Consider the following 15,629-nt stretch of genomic DNA (forward strand, 5'->3'; position numbering starts at 1 on the left):
ATCTGACCCCCTGCCGTGGCAGGAAAGAGTACGGGGGTCAAACAACCCTGGACAGATGTTTGTCCAGGCTTTTTTTAAAGACCCCCAGGGTAGGAGCCAGCACCACTTCTTTTGGATGTTGGTTCCAGGTCCTAGCCACCCTGAAGGTGAAATAGCGCCTCCTAATGTCTAGCCTGAAACTACTCTCCGCTAGCTTGTGGCCGTTGTTTCTTGTAAGTCCCAGGAGTGCTAGGGGGAACAGGGACTCTCCCAAAGCCTGCTCGTCCCCCTTGATAAGTTTATAGACTGCCACTAGAACCCCTCACAGTCTTCTCTTTTGGAAGCTGAACAGGTTCAGGTCTCTAAGCCTCTCCTCACAGGGCCTGTCCTGCTGCCCCCGATCATACGGGTAGCCCTCCTTTGGACCCTCTCCATGTTGGCCACATCCCTCCTGAAGTGCGGCACCCAGAACTGGACGCAGTACTCCAGGTGCTGCCTGACCAGTGTCGCATAGAGGGGGAGGATCACCTCCTTGGACCTGCTCGAGATGCATCTGTGGATGCACGACAAGGTACGGTTGGCCTTCCTGACCGCATCCCCGCTTTGTCGTCCCATGTTCATTGTGGCATCAATGATGACTCCAAGATCCTTTTCTGTCTCAATACTGGTGAGAAGGGAGTTCCCCAGCCTGTAGGTGTGCCGCTGGTTCTTCCTCCCCAGGTGCATTACTCTGAACCATTTGAAGACCTGCCACATGGCTCTAGGTTTGGGAGTCCATGAGAAGATCTATGTTTTGGATTTGTGATGATATCATCACTACCTTCAGGCAGGCCTGTGTGGCTGTATGGCTCAGGGAGTCATCATCCAGGCCCATGTGGTTGTGGAAGGCAATCATGGAGACCAGCAGGAGCTGGATATTGCATTGCAGAGGGATGCCAGGGACAGTGAACAGCACCAGCACCAACTGAGACCAGGGCTATGAGCCAAGTCAACCACTTCAGTTTGGTTAGCTTCTTCTCCAGGATTTCCCGGAAGAAGTTGGGTAGGATCAACAGAAACAGCAGCCTGTACAGATGGGAAAGATCCTGTTCTAGGGTGTCCTCCAGTTGGTGAAAATGGGAAGTGGGGAAAGGGGGCAGGGTGAAAGCAGGGGGTCTGGGAACCCGGACACCAGCTCTGAGACAAGAAAGAGGGCTGGAGGCTTAGGGCAGTGGGGCTAGGAACTAGGATGCCTGGGTTCTCTCCCAACTGGGAAATGAGTAAGTGGAGGTAGAACAAACTGGAGGAGGAGAGCAGTGGTTGGGGACCTGAATACCTGGATTCTCTCCCAGCTCTGGGAGCCAAGCCAGGTTAGGACAAGCTGGTTTGGGAGCCTGGACTCCTGGGCTTTCTCTCAGAGGGGATGGAACTGAGGCATTCAGGCTCAGAGCTACCCTTGAGGTCCCACTGCTCTCCCCTCCCCTGATGTCTTCCATGAGCCACAGCCCCAGTAATGATTCTCATCTCCCAAAGCTCTGGCACACACCCAGAGGGTGACGGCATAAAGCTCCTCTAGAAGCTGGGAGAGCTGGATGACAGTGATGATGAAAGAGCACCCTGCATTTGTTAGCATACCTATCAGAAGTGCTTCGAACCCAAACCCTCCAGGTACACAACCTGCCACCTGGGCCCAGGTTAGCTGTACAATGGGAAGCCGTATGCTTTGGCTTTGCGGTGATTCCTTCACTGCGCACAGAGGTAGGTTGGCCTGTCTGGCCATGCAGCTCAGGGACTCATCATCCAGGCCCAAGGTCTTGTAGAACCCAAATTGTGGATAGTAGCAGGAACTGGATATTGCAAGGCAGGGAGACACCAGAAACAGGAATGGCACCAGTGCCAGCTGAGGCCAGGGCTATGAGCTAGGTCAACTTCTTCAGTGCAGCTCTTTTCTTGTCCAGGATTTCCTTGGAGAAATTGGGCAGGCTGAGCAGAAACACCACCCTCTTCGAACAGGGAAGATCCTGTTCTAGGGTGTCCTCCGGTTGGTGGAAATCCAACTGGGCTATATCCCAGTTGGTGAGAAGAAAAACCTTTGGCCTGAAAACTCCTATTCCTTCCATTTCTGTCCTGCACTTGTCCTGGATCATCTGGAGAACATTGCCTTCATTATAGGCTTTGCCACAAGCTTTTCTTTCATTCTCTATGTCTATGTCCACTTTGGCCAGCGCAAAACAGAACTTCTTCTCCGTCCCCTGGACCTTCTAGACTAGGTCGGCATCACTAGATCAGAACTGCTCAGAGGCCACGATGATGAAGTCGTAGATGCTGGAGTTCAAGTCCCTCAGATAGATCTCTGGCTTGTAATTCATGGATCCAATGTCTGGCAGCTCATAGAATGTGACGCTGAGGTAGTGGAGACAGTGATAAGGTGTAGGTTTCATCATTGTTTCATTTACCCCAATTTCAGCCACGTCTTTTTCTCTAGGTCTCAGTCCCCGAATGGTATTGATGAAAGAGGATTTCCCAGCGCCTGTTTCCCCCGGGACAGCAATCCTCAGCTCAGCACTTTCCAGTGACTGAAGCTCCTCCCGTGCTTGACTGGCTGCTACTTGGTAATCCTGGGAGGAAAAGAACAAGGCAAATGACTCAAAGATTTTGAAAGCTGTGGCCAGCTCCTGCTCTGAGGTTAAACCTTGATATACATCCATGGCCTGATGGAAAGCTTTCAGTAGTGTCCATTTCTGAAAGGCATGGGGACAGAAGAGCTATAGCAGATGCATGTTTGGAGGCTGGCAAATAAAATACCAATCACATTACAATCTCTTCCCCCACCCCTCTCCCCCCAGTCCTGCCCCACCATGCACACAACAGGCTTGTGTTTCATGAACGGGTTTTCCAGGGTTCCTGGCACTGGTCAGGACACCTGGGTTCTTCCCCAGGGCCAGGTTGGGAGGAGGAGAACAAGAACACAATGCAGCCCACTCCACACAATGCACCCTCACCTCCCTCCCCGCTCAGATCTCCCCGTGGGTGCCCAGACACCTGGCTTTTATCCCTCACTCTGGGAAGGAAGTGGAGTCTGGTGGATTGGACCAGGGTGGCTGGGAGTCTAGTTATCTGGTCCCAGCGGGGAGGAGGCAGAGGGTTAGAGCACAGGAGCTGTGGACCAGGACTGCTGGGTTCTTAATGAACTCTGGGAGCAGGCTGGGGACTGATGGATATAAGTAGGGGGAGTTGGGGAGAAGAAAAGCCACGTAGGGCAGCTGTAGCCCAGCGGCACTGCTGCTGCCATGGGCTCACACAACATGTCTGGATCTCCAAGAAGCCTTTAACGACCCCACCTTGCTGGGTTCATTTGACCTCAGTACTTTTTGCTGCCATGGCAGGGGGTCAGAATTCATGATCTGCTCAGGTCCCTTCCAACCCTATGAAACTATGAAACTACTAAGTTAGAGACCCTAGTCAGGACCCTCCCCCCAGTACACGATCCACTCCCCTAACATCCCTCCAGTCACCCCCACCCTTCTTTTTCCTGCTATAGCCCCTTACAGCCAAGACTGGAGCCCTGAAGCGGGAGCTGAGATGCAGGACAGCTCAGGACACCCCAGACTGCCTGCCCCCTCCCATCACCACCATGCCCATTGTTTAGGCACCTACCTTATCTCCAGCCTCCGTTTCCCCATGGCTCTTACTTGCTTTGGATCAAAACTGGCAGTACCCCATGGCTGCAGCTGCTGGGGGAGCTGCAACAGGGAAAAAGTCAGTTCCAGGCAAATGCACCCAAAGCAAAGCATATATTTCCCCCAAATAAAAGAGGAACAGCCACTGGCAAGGAACCAGGGCTGAGATAAACCATTGCTTCACTGCAGCCTTGCTGCAAAGGGCAGGGAAGTGAAGACAGGGGGGAAACTTTTGTGGGGCACTGATACAGAGGGAAGAAGTAACTCAACACCTACCATATTGGAGGAGGAGGAGGAGGAAGGATTGGAAGAACAGGAATGGCTTCACCTGGAGAAGACCAGGGAGAAGATTTGTTCCCCAGTCAATCTAGTTTAGGGATTTGTTCCCCAGTACCCATTCCCCTCCCAGAGCTGGAGGGAACCCAGGCATCCAGGCTTGTAACCCACCCTGTTCTCACTCCCCCAGCCCCCACTCCCCTCCCAGAGCTAGAGACATGCCAGGTGAGTGGATTTACAATCCATGGCTCTCAGCCAACAGACCCCATACTGTTCCTGGAGCTCAGGGCAGAACCAAGGCTCCAGGCCCCTCCTCCCCTCCACACCCTCTCTCACCCACTACTCCCACATCTCAGTCCATAGCCAGGAACAGAACTCACATGTCCTGCGTGGCATCACGCATCTCAGAAATGGGATGCAGCATGTGCAGTGGTTCATCTGCTGCATGTCACAACTGCGGATTGAGCAAGTTCCTGGGCACATAATGCCCTGCAGTGAGACCAGGGGGCGGGGAACAGGGCAGATGGGCCGGGGTGGCCCAGCTTGAGCACTGCCACCCCTCCCTCTATCTCCACACCCACACATCCAGCCATACCCACAGCCTTCCACCCCTCCCTTGTCTCCATCCACCCACACATCCTTTCGCCTTTCAATCCACCCTTCTTCCATTAATCCCATTCCATCATTCCAGCCTTCCATCCATGCATTCCCCTTCTCACTGCTCCCATCCATCCATCTCACCTCAGCTGAGCACCACTAGTTAGTTTGGAGACCAACTGGCTTGGGGGACGGAGTGGGCAGGAGATTCTGTCAGCAACAATCTACTGCATGTGGTGCCAGGAAGGGTGGGCAGAAAGGAAGGGTTTTGTGGACTAAAGGAAGGGATGGGGGTGATGCTGCTAAAAGCTGATGAGTGGGTCTGTTAGGGTAATGAAATGGATTTTAGATGTTGGGGCTAGGATATGAAATCTGGGGGTGCTAAATGTAAAGCTGAATGAAGGTTTTTTTCCTGTGTCTCAGCAAAAAGCTGCTGGTCACAAGGCTGGATGCTATATGAAAAGTAACTAACTTTGTAAATGTTTAAGGAAGTGATTTTCTAAACAAGGTAGTGTTAGAGTCCATTATGTAAGAAGAACAAGATGCAACCCACCAGCTAGTATCAGGAGATAAGACAGAAGCCAAACCTTGGAGATGGTGCTGAAATCAGGAAAGAACAAGAAAGAACCAGCAAGTGACTGAGAGTGCCCGAGTTCATGGTCTTACATGTGCGCTTTTAGTAGAGGCGCATGTAAATGAAGGAAATGCATAAGCAATTCCATGTTAATGAAGTAAAGAGAGGTGGAGCTTGAGATGGGAGGAAAAATGGGTGGACCAGAGGTGGAACAAGGCAGGGTAAATGTAAATATGTATAAACCAAAGTGCATAAATATTGCAAAGAACTGTTGTTCAGGGCGGCTCCACGTATTCTATCAGTGAGGGAGCTGGCCCGAAGCTGTGTCCATTCTGAATATATTTCAAAGATTTCATAGACATTTGGGCTGGAAGGGACCCCGGAGGATCACCGAGTCCAGCCCCCTGCCCCAGGGGCAGGAAGTCTGCAGGGATCATAGGATCCCAGCAAACTAAACATCCAAAAGTGTTTTGAAGGCGTTCAAAGTGGGTGCTTGAACCACCTCTGGCGGCAGTCTATTCCAAACCTTGGGGGCTTGGACAGTAAAGGAGTTCTTCTTTATGTACAGCCTGAAACAGTCGCAGAAGAGTTTGTGACCGTTCGACCTTGTCATCCCTTGGGGCGCTCCAGTGAACAGATGTTTCCCCAGATCCTGCTGAGCACCCCTAATAAACTTATTCGCAGCCACCAGATCACCCCTGAGCCTGTGCTTTTCCAGGCTGAAGAGTCCCATAGCTCTCAGCCTGCCATCATAAAGTCTGTTATCCGGACCTCTGATCATATGCGTGGTTCTTCTCTGCACTCTGTCAAACTTCTCCACATCCTTTTTGAATTGTGGAGCCCAAAACTGGACGCAGTACTCCAGCTGAAGCCTCACCAAGGCTGGGTACAAGGGGAGATTGACGTCCCGGGATTTGCTTGAGAAGCATCGATGGATGCAAGCCCGCGTTTTCCTCGCCTTACAAGCTGCAGCATCACATTTAGGGCTCATGTTCATCTTGTGGTCAATCATGACCCCCAAGTCCCTTTCATGCATAGTGCTAACCAGCGTAGCACTGCCGAGCCTATAAGCATGCTGCAGGTTTTTCCTTCCAAGGTGAAGAACCTTGCATTTTTCGGTGTTAAACACCGTCAGGTTCTCATCCGCCCATTTCCTGAGCCTTTCAAGATCTGGCTGGATCACCCTCCTGTCCTCAGGTGTGGATGCTTTACCCCAGAGTTTGGTGTCATTGGCGAACTTGACCAGCCCACTTCTGACACCATGGTCTACCTTATTAATGAAGATGTTAAAAAGTAAGGGCCCCAGGACAGAGCCCTGAGGGACCCCACTGGTTACTGGGCACCACGACGATTGACTTCCATCAACCACCACCCTCTGGTTCCTGCCATGGAGCTAATTCCCCAGCCAGCGGATCGTGGTGAGGTTGAGGCCGCAGTTAGCCAGGTTTGCCAAGAGGTGATCATGGGATACCGGACTGAAGGCTTTTTAAAAGTCAAGATATACAACATCAATCTCTTCCCCCTTGTCCAGGTGACAGGTCAACTGGTCACCTGGTCATAAATGGAAATGAGATTGGTCAAGCAAGACCTACCCACAACAAACCCATGCTGGGTATCCCTCAGGATATTGCTGTCAGCTAGCCTGTATAGGATGGCCTCTTTGATAATCTTTTACAAGACCTTGCCCAGGATAAAGGACAGTTTGGTGTGTCTGTAGCTTGCTGGATCGACTTTCCACCCTTTTTTGAAGATAGGCACCACATTGGCCTTCTTCCGATTGTTGGGCACTTCACCAGAGCACCAAGAGTGCTCAAAGATCCGTGCCAGGGGTTGAGCTATGATTCCTGCCAGCTCTTTGAGTACCCTTGGGTGTAAATGGTCAGGACCGGCTGACTTGAAGGTATCCATCCTCTCAAGGTGTTCCTTTACAAGGTCAGCTTTGATGGATGGTAAGTAATCTCCCTCACTCGGGCCTCCCTGTCTCGCAGTGGGCAGGGTTGTCCCATGGGACTGGTGAAAAACTGATGCACAGTACCCATTTAGTACCCAAAAAGCTGTTGCGAGCAATGTGTGCTGTGTTTGCTCCCTGCTCTGCTCTGGCTAATGAGCAACAGGATCCATGGGCAATTGGACCATTGTCTTTCTAGTTGTTGGGTGCTGCATGGAGTCGGGGTCTAACAGGGTCCATTAGATTCATGGAGAAGAACAAGTCAGCTGACACCTGGAGATGACTCCATCATGAATCCCTCACCTCTGCTGAGACCACAGTTGGTACAATCCATTTTTGACCTCTGAGGATCTGTCCTTGTCCAAACCCCCTCACAACAACCATCTAAAACATGAAAAAAATCACCCAGAGACTGGGCTGAGTAGCCAGGTATCAGATCACCTGTAGCACAACTTCACTGATCCCTGGAAGCAACAGGGCTGATGAGACAAGGGTCTCCCCATATTACACCTCCCTCCACCCTTCCACTCCAAGTTGCCTTCTTGCAGATGTGGGCACCTTTCAGTAGGAGAAGAGTTTCCACCATGCTTTGAAAGGGACAATTGATGAAGCCAGGCTGAAAGAACTAGGGTCACTGAATGTGGAGAAGAGAAGAGAAGACTGAGGTGGGGATTGGATTGCGGTCTTCCAATCCCTGAAAGGCAATGACAGAGAGGATGGAGATGGGCTTTTCTCTATGACCATAGGGGACAGGACTTGGAGCAACAGGGCTTCAAGCTGCAGCAGGGGAAACTGAGGCAGGAGATGGGAAGGAACTCCCTGAAGTGGACCAGATTACCTAGAGATGTGGTGGAATCTGCATCCTTAGAGATCTTGATGAGCAGGTTGGATGGACACATGGCTGGGATTGTTGAGTTAGGGGTGATCCTGCTGTGAGCAAGGGGCTGCACTAGATGTAACCTCATAAGGTTCCTTGTAGCTCAGATTTCCCATGATCCTATGGTCTGTTACATTGCTGAGACCCATGTGACTGAGCAACATATGGCCAAGACCATGGCATGGAGATTCTCTCTCACTTCCCCACTTGCATCATCTCCTCCCTCTTTTCCTTGGTGTCTCCTAAAACTCTTCTGCTCAGAGAAGAAGAGGAAGCCTGATTTGGCTTCTGACTAATGCTGGAGGGACCTGGATGCTTGGGTTCCTCCCTGAGTCTGCTCCAGACACCAATAAGCAATCACCACGGGTAATGGGAATTCCCTGCGTTTTCCCTAAAACTGAAAAAGGGGAAGTGACTCCTTGGCTGCTGAGACTTGGATGGTGTTGGGGGATTGGCCCAACTGGGTTGTAATGGGAGCACGGATGACCCTACCCAGCCAACTGGGAGGCTGAGGGGTGTGGCTATCTGGACTCATCCCAGCTGGCCAATGATTTAGGGCTGATAAGAGGCAAGGACTGTGAGTCATTGGGATCCAGGCATCCCCATCCCCATAACTATGGATTCCCTGCACCTTCCTTATTGTCTTAGCCACTTGGTTGCATGAACAGACATCCATCAGAAACTCACTGTTATTGACTGCTTTTATTCCATCAACAGTTAACAAGACTTAATGGATCCCAAACCCATCTCAAGGAAAAAGGAAACAAGGCTTCCAAAGAGGCTTCTCCACAAAGTTCCTTTGCCTGGTAGAATACACCTCTGATGGGGCTGATCCCAGGATGGGTCATTACATGAGAAACCATTGGCCAGTAAAGCCCATGAAATATGCAAGCAAATGCACCACGAGTAGCTAATTTTGAGGGACAGTTGCAGGTCATATGTCAGGAAATATGGAAATCACTTCACCTAATACAGAACATGGGGGTCTCATCAAACTAGTGAACAAAACATTGGAATAACATCAAAGGGGCATATGTAGAGGCTGGAAGTAGCTTGAAAGGGCTGGGGCTGGAAGAAACATCCAATAGTAGTAAGAAATTCCATCAGCATTCAGATGGAGCCCATTGGTCAACTGAAAAGGTTCAACACCAAAGTTTCTTCCTGGAAAAGCAAGGATGAGACCTAGGACAATTCCTACCAGGCCACTGTTACTATCTCCATGGAGATGAAGCTGCAGGAGAAGGTCTATTGGTTGACAACTTCTCTTCCTACTCCAGAGATAGTGGGAATGGGAGAGGCCTGGAGGAGGAGTCTATAAGGCCTGGGAGTCTGACTTCATGGTGGACTGAGTCTGGACAGCCACTATGGGGGCATCCTCAGTGAAGGCCTTCTCAAAGGCCAAGAACAGGGAGTGTCGTAGCTTCTCTTTGAAGTCATGAGCCATGAAAACGTAGAGGATGGGGTTGAGGCAGCTGTTGACGAAGGCCAGGCTGGAAACCAATGGCATGCCGATGTGGACGGCTGTCCTAAACTTAGGCAGGTCATCCATCTCAAGGAAGGAGAAGACATGTAAGGGGAACCAGCAGAGGAAGAAGACCACGATCACCACAGCAATGATCTTGAAGGGCTTGCTGGAGAGTGCCAGTTGGCTGGTGAGGAGCTTGACCACGATGACCCCGTAGCAGATGACAATGATGTAGAAGGGGATGATGAAGCTAAAGATGAAGCGGCTGATGACTGTGGCTCGGCTGTTGGAGGTGCTCACCCACTTCCACTCCTCCTCCGTGGCCTCCTCACCAGTTGTGCCAAACTCCTTATAGCAGTAGGTGACATTCTTGGAGTCATCGTAATCTATCTCCCGGAAGTACCAGTAGGGAATGCAAAGGATCAAGGACAGGATCCAGATGCCCAAGGCCACAAGTGAGGCTAGGCGGGGCTGACGATGGTTCTGTGTCCACACAGGAGACACCACGCAGACACAACGGTCCAGGCTGATGACCGTGAGGAAGAAGACACTGGCATAAAGGTTGAGGGAAGCCAATCCCCCGTTGAGTTTGCAGAGGGCTCTCCCAAATGGCCAGTGGAAGTTCATAGCTATGCTGGTGATGTTCAAGGGGAGGAAGAAGGTGAAGATAAAATCCGCGATGGCCAAGTTGAGGAACCACACAGTGTTGACTGTTCGCTTCATGTGGAAGCCTGTGACCCAAATCACCAGCCCATTTCCCGTCACACCCAGCAGGAAGGCAATGCTGTAGATGATCATGCTGAAGATATGAATGCCCCTCGTAAGCTTGTCATGGTTGCCAGTGCCTGGGGAGCTTGTAGGGCTTGAGGTCTCCATGCCGGTGGGAGCTGTCCCTGGCTCTGTCCTCACCTGAAGAAGACGGATTGTTCACCACATGTCTCCAGGCCCCAAGGGGGCATCATAGAAATTTGGGGATAGTAGGTCCCTCAGGGGGGCCCAGCCCCCTGCTCCAGGAAGGCACAGCCCCCTAGTCCAGCCCCCTAGTGCAGCCCCCTGCTCCAGCCCCCTGCTCCAGGAAGGCACAGTACCTTCTGAAGCAAACCAGACAGCAGGGTGGCCAGCCTAAGGATCCATTTCTCACTCAGTGATCATACCCATTGCCAAGCCATGAACACCACTGTTGGACTTGCCCTTGGTCAAGCTGGGGGCTGAGGCCTCCACCCAGGTCCTGCCCCTGCCAGGCCAGGAAGGCACACGTTCAAATCCCCTCCAGGGATCCATGTTCTCCACTCCAAAGGCAAGTGAAGGCCTCCCAGGTCCATGGGGGTCCAACCCATCAAGGTGTCAGACTGAGCAGAGGGGCAAGACCCTCTAGCCAGGAGCCTCCAGGTTTTCTATGTCCATTGGCTATGGGAAAACAGGACACCTGGGTTCTCAGCCCTTTGTACTGAGCTTGAGAGATGGTTGCTTGATCCTTCCATGCCTGCGGGTCACAATATCTTCAGCCCCATCCTCCATACCTCAGCAAGTAACTTGAGTATGGGACATCTGAGATCTGCATCCAGGTGCAGGCCCAGGTGAAGGGGGAGGGTTGGGTGCCAGGACACTTGGGTTCTCCCCTTGCTCGGGGTGGGGTGTGAGAACTGGCAGTTAGAAAGCAGCTGTGGTGTGAAGGGGGAGAGGCAGAGGAGGGGAAGTAGGGGCCAGCTCAGCCCAACCAGCCAGCAGTTCCTCTTTTGCGAAGGAGGCAACGTGAATAGCTTTACCTTTTCAGCCACGGCCCCATGAGAATAGGACCCAGGTGTCTGTGCTGCCTCACTCTAGGGAGCACTCACCAAGCCCTATTCACTTCCCAGAGCTGAGGGAGAACCCAGGCATCCAGGATCCTAGCCCCACTCTGCTTTGCCCAAACAGGTGCCACTCCCCTGCCCAATCTCAGAGAGAACCCAGGTGTCCGAGCACCGTGCTCTACCTCACCAGACCTCTGCCCTCCCAGAGCTGGTATAGGACCCAGGGGTTCCTATCCCACCAGTCTCATGCCCTATAAGGCCTGCCCCCCATACCTTCTCCCCCCTCTGAGCTGTCATAGGACCCAGGTCTCTGGCACCTTTAGCCCATGGAGTCCCTATTCCCTGACCTGATGTAGGAGAGAACCCAGGTGTCCTGGATCCCTGCTCTCTCCCCCCAGTCCCCACACCCCTCCCAGAGCTGGAGACAACCCAGGCTTCCAGGCTCCCAGGCTCCCCTTGCTCACACTCCGCAGCCCGCCCCCCACAAGGGAAAACCCAGGTGTCCAGGCTCCCAGCCCCACTTCCTCTAACCCCCCAGCCCTCACTCCCCTCCCAGAGTGGGGAGAGAACCCCGGTGTCCAGAGCCCCCTTGCCCTCAGCCATTACCTACTAGGTGCCCCTGGTCCTCTCTGCTCGCACTGGGCTCTGAGTTCCTGGGAGGCTGAAGATTGGCCAACACAGGAAGAACAGTTTTATTTTTCCACTCCACAGCCCCTTGAGACAGGAAACAGGAGTGAAGTAACCCAAGAGGCACACAGCTGGGGATTGTAACCCAGCAGGCAGGGGCAGGGGCTGGGAGCCCGACGCCTGGTTTCTGCCCCAATTCTGGAAGGTAAGTGGGGTCCTGGGTAACAGCAGTGAGACTGGAAGCCTGGATGCCTGGGTTCTTTGGGAGCAGAGTAGGGTCAGGGGGAGGTTGTGAGAGCTGAGGGGGCTGGGAGCCTGGACGCCTGGGTTCTCTGGGAGGGGAATGAGGGCCAGGGGCTGGAGGGAATGCAGGCGCCAGGAGTCCCTCCCAATCTTCTTAGGCAGCTAGTCAGGGTGGGTGAGCCCGGAGGCTTGGGTTCCCTTCAGCAGCCCGGAAGGTACCTCAAGCCTGACTCCAGGCTTCCAGAAAAGGTGGGATGCCTGGCAGGCTGTTGTCTCTCCTCCCCAAGGATTCTGGGTGTGTGGGAACGGAGCTGGGCACCTGCTGGAGGTCCAGGAAGGCTGGAGATGGGGTGCTCAATGAGGGTGGAGGTAGAAAGGGCGAAGCCACAGTGGCTCCTACCCTGCCCCAGGGAAGAAGAAGATATTTTGGAGACTCTGAGCATGGTGTGAAGGGAGTGTGCCTGACTGGCAGGGGATGAACATGACCAGAGACATCCACCAGCCCAGTGGGGAGAGGTGTAAGGCAGGGCGGATGGCCAATAGGGCGTGTTTGGTACCGCCCCACCAGTTTCAACACACAAAAACTGCATCAGCTAAACAATTAAATAAAAGTAATAGTATCGTTAATTGGAAGGATCCAAAACAGCACCAGTGGAATTAACAATGTAAACACAAGTGATCGTATTTATTTCTTGCCTACATCTGTTTGTAACATAATCAATGATTATACTCGCCCACTACGCATACACAACAACAAGTTGTGTATGTGCAGTAAGCACCTTGGGGTGAGCTCCTTACTGCCCAAGTGGCACATGAGCAGTAGAAACACCTGAACAGTTTGAATGGATGGCAATAACCACTTGTTTAAGCAGGCAGTGGGGTGCCTGTTCTGATGCCCCGGCCTGGGCAAAGACCAGTTTCCCAGGAACCCATGGGAAACCACAACCCTGCCCGGAGGGGAAAGGGTGGGGCCTGACGCCCTCAGTCATCCAATGCTAGTCTTCAGCTCGCTTTCCTTCTGGAGCCTGTGAGGTGAGTGGTGCTTGCAGGGGCCTGGGCACAGGGCGGGAAGCGGGGCAGGAGACGAAGCTGGCTGGGTGCTGAGGGCATGGAGAAGTTTGCAACTGGCTGGGCACTCTGGCTGGGAGCCAGGAAGCTGGGGGGAGGTTATGGTTTTGAGAAACATAAACAACCTATGTTGTGCTTTATAGCATTGTTGTCATAACCAAACAAAAACTGAACAGATAAAATAAAATTTTAAAAGATGTGAAACTGGATGATACAGTGTGATGGTCCACCTGCCCCACAGTTCACCAGTCGCACCTGAGGCAGAGTCTGCTCCAAGCCCACAGCCCCCGGCCCGGGGAGAGAACCCAGGTGTCCGGGCTCCTGCTCTCCCTGATCCACCCACACCCCACTCCCCTCAGCCTGCAGATAGCACCCAGGCAACCAAGCTCCCAGCTCTCACCCCCAGCCACCACTTGCTCTGCAGGGCAGGGAGAGATCTCCTCCGTCCATCCATCCTACACCTTCCATCCATCTCCTCACATCCCTCCTCTATCCATCCATGCATCTCTCCATGGATCTTGCTATATCCCCCATTTATCCATCAGTCCATCCCCACACACCCTGCCCATCCATCTATGACCATGGATGGATGGATGGATGGATGCACGGATGAATGGATGGGTGGATGGATGGATATCTCCCTTGTGCTTCTTCTATCCATCCATTCATGCATCCATACTTACACCCTCTATCCATCCATCTAACCATCTGTCTGTATATACGCTGATATCTACACATTCCTCCATCCCACACCCTTTCTACCCATCTATCCCCATGTACCTTTCTATCCCTTCACCCCTTCCCATACATTCCCTCCATCCACTCATCCCAACATACACCAACATCTATCCATCCTTCCACCTCAAACCCTCTGTAACTGTGAGCGTGATACTACTCGCGCTCTCACCTGAATAGTGGGTACCCAGTAGCCAGTGGCCCCGCTCAGCTCCCTGGGTAGCTGCTGCAGGGTCCCCAAGCGGAGAGCCTCCCCTTACAATTAAACAACCTTGCAGACTGTTATAAAACTATTTACAGGATTCAACTATTTACAAGGTAACATATAACCAATACAATAGAACAAATGTTACACTGCACGACCTGGTGATGGTGGCTTGAGGGTTAATGCTTCTTGGATAGACTTTACACTAGACAAAGGTATGCAAATTACCCATGATAAATAAGGAACCAATATATAAATACATTGATGCTCCAAGTAATAAACCATCAATAACTTATTTACACAGTCTATAACTCGTACAGTGAGTGCTGAGGACCCCATGTGCACTGCTCCTGGTGGGGCGACTCAGGGACTAGGACTGTCTGTGTCCCTGCACAGGATCTGAAGGTGGTCCCTGGTGCTGGTGATCCTCGCACAAGCTCCGGGAGTGTTGGTGCAGCAGGCGGTGGCTCCTCCCCAGCAGTCCCTGCAAGGGAGCTGATTCCTGCCCAGACCCCGGTCCTGGCTCAGCAGGGAGCAGTGTCTGGGTTGCAGGTTGTAACAGTTTCCCCTGCCCAGCACAGCCTCACAGCACCCAGGAAATGCAGCCCCTTCCCAGTGCCTTCCCACTCACAGGGGAAAAACCTGGGCAGTCTCCAGCCTCTTGCCCTGGCCCTGCATCCCTCTCCCCTGCTGCACTCACCCAGCCACACAGGGGCTTGCAGGAGGGTTTTCCCAGGCTTGGAGTCTCCTCACAGGCAGCTCCTCTCTTGTCCTGCCCCGGTGCGGCTCCGAGGAGAAGGGAGGGAGAACAGGACACAGTGCAGCGCTCTTCTCCAATGCTTCTTGCTGCTACTTCTGCAGGACTCTGCCAGGAGCTCTCGGAGGGATGGCCGTGGGGAGATCCTTTCCCTGGTCTCCAGCCTGTCTCTCACCGCCCCTCTCTCCTTCGTTCTCTTCCCGGGAAAACTGCTCCCCTCTTTTAACCAAGGCTCTCAGCCAATCCCAGGCCAGGGCTCTTCTTGGCCTGTTGCTACTGTCTCTCATTCTAACCCTGCTGGGGTTACATCACCCTTCCCACTTCCAAGAGAGTTACCTTCAAAGCGGCTTCAGTCGCCACCAGGGCAAACGGTATCCCTACTGGGGCAAACTCTGTCTCTTCGTGCTCTGTCTCTTTGGTGTCCCTCTGCAGGGCAGCCCTTCCTATTCCTTCAGGTGGGTCCATTTTTAATGCTGCTGCCCCTCTACCTATCCATCCCTATATAGTTTCTCCATCTATCTATCCCCAAATACACCCACATACCTTTCTATCTCTGCATTCCTTCCCACTCATACCCTCCATCCATCCATGCCCCCATACCCCATCCATCTCTCCATCCATCTACCCATCCTCACATACACGTATATCAATCTACCCATCCATTTGCACATCCTCTCTATCTATAACCTCATCCCTAAATACCACATTTAGCCATATACAGCCAAGTACCTGTCTATCTACCCATCCCTTTCCACATTTCCTCCATCCATCTACCCACCATCCATCCCCAGATACTCCCCTCCATCCATCCACCAACCCCACACTTCAT

At 52.6% G+C, this 15,629-nt stretch overlaps 2 protein-coding genes across 5 annotated transcripts; both read right to left on the reverse strand.

Annotated features, from left to right (window-relative positions):
• Positions 1 to 2,125: 2,125 nt before the first annotated feature.
• LOC109280441 (T-cell-specific guanine nucleotide triphosphate-binding protein 2-like) lies at positions 2,126 to 2,710 on the reverse strand. The gene has a single exon (XM_019476610.1). It carries the CDS (start codon positions 2,664 to 2,666, stop codon positions 2,244 to 2,246), a length of 423 nt encoding a protein of 140 aa, XP_019332155.1. The 5' UTR covers positions 2,667 to 2,710; the 3' UTR covers positions 2,126 to 2,243.
• A 5,883-nt stretch (positions 2,711 to 8,593) lies between these two features.
• On the reverse strand, positions 8,594 to 15,629 carry LOC106740299 (chemerin-like receptor 1). Of its 4 annotated transcripts, none has more exons than XM_059718198.1 (2): positions 14,744 to 15,629; positions 8,594 to 10,284 (listed from the first exon to the last, which is right to left on the reverse strand). In XM_059718198.1, exon 2 carries the CDS (start codon positions 10,249 to 10,251, stop codon positions 9,223 to 9,225), a length of 1,029 nt encoding a protein of 342 aa, XP_059574181.1. In that variant the 5' UTR covers positions 10,252 to 10,284; positions 14,744 to 15,629; the 3' UTR covers positions 8,594 to 9,222. The 4 variants fall into 4 exon arrangements, with proteins under 4 accessions (XP_059574181.1, XP_059574180.1, XP_059574179.1 ...); XM_059718197.1 differs by lacking the exon at positions 14,744 to 15,629 and adding an exon at positions 11,776 to 11,949; XM_059718196.1 differs by lacking the exon at positions 14,744 to 15,629 and adding an exon at positions 11,772 to 11,948.

Source organism: Alligator mississippiensis, chromosome 15 (assembly GCF_030867095.1).
Source record: "Alligator mississippiensis isolate rAllMis1 chromosome 15, rAllMis1, whole genome shotgun sequence".
NCBI classification, from domain to species: Eukaryota; Metazoa; Chordata; order Crocodylia; family Alligatoridae; genus Alligator; species Alligator mississippiensis.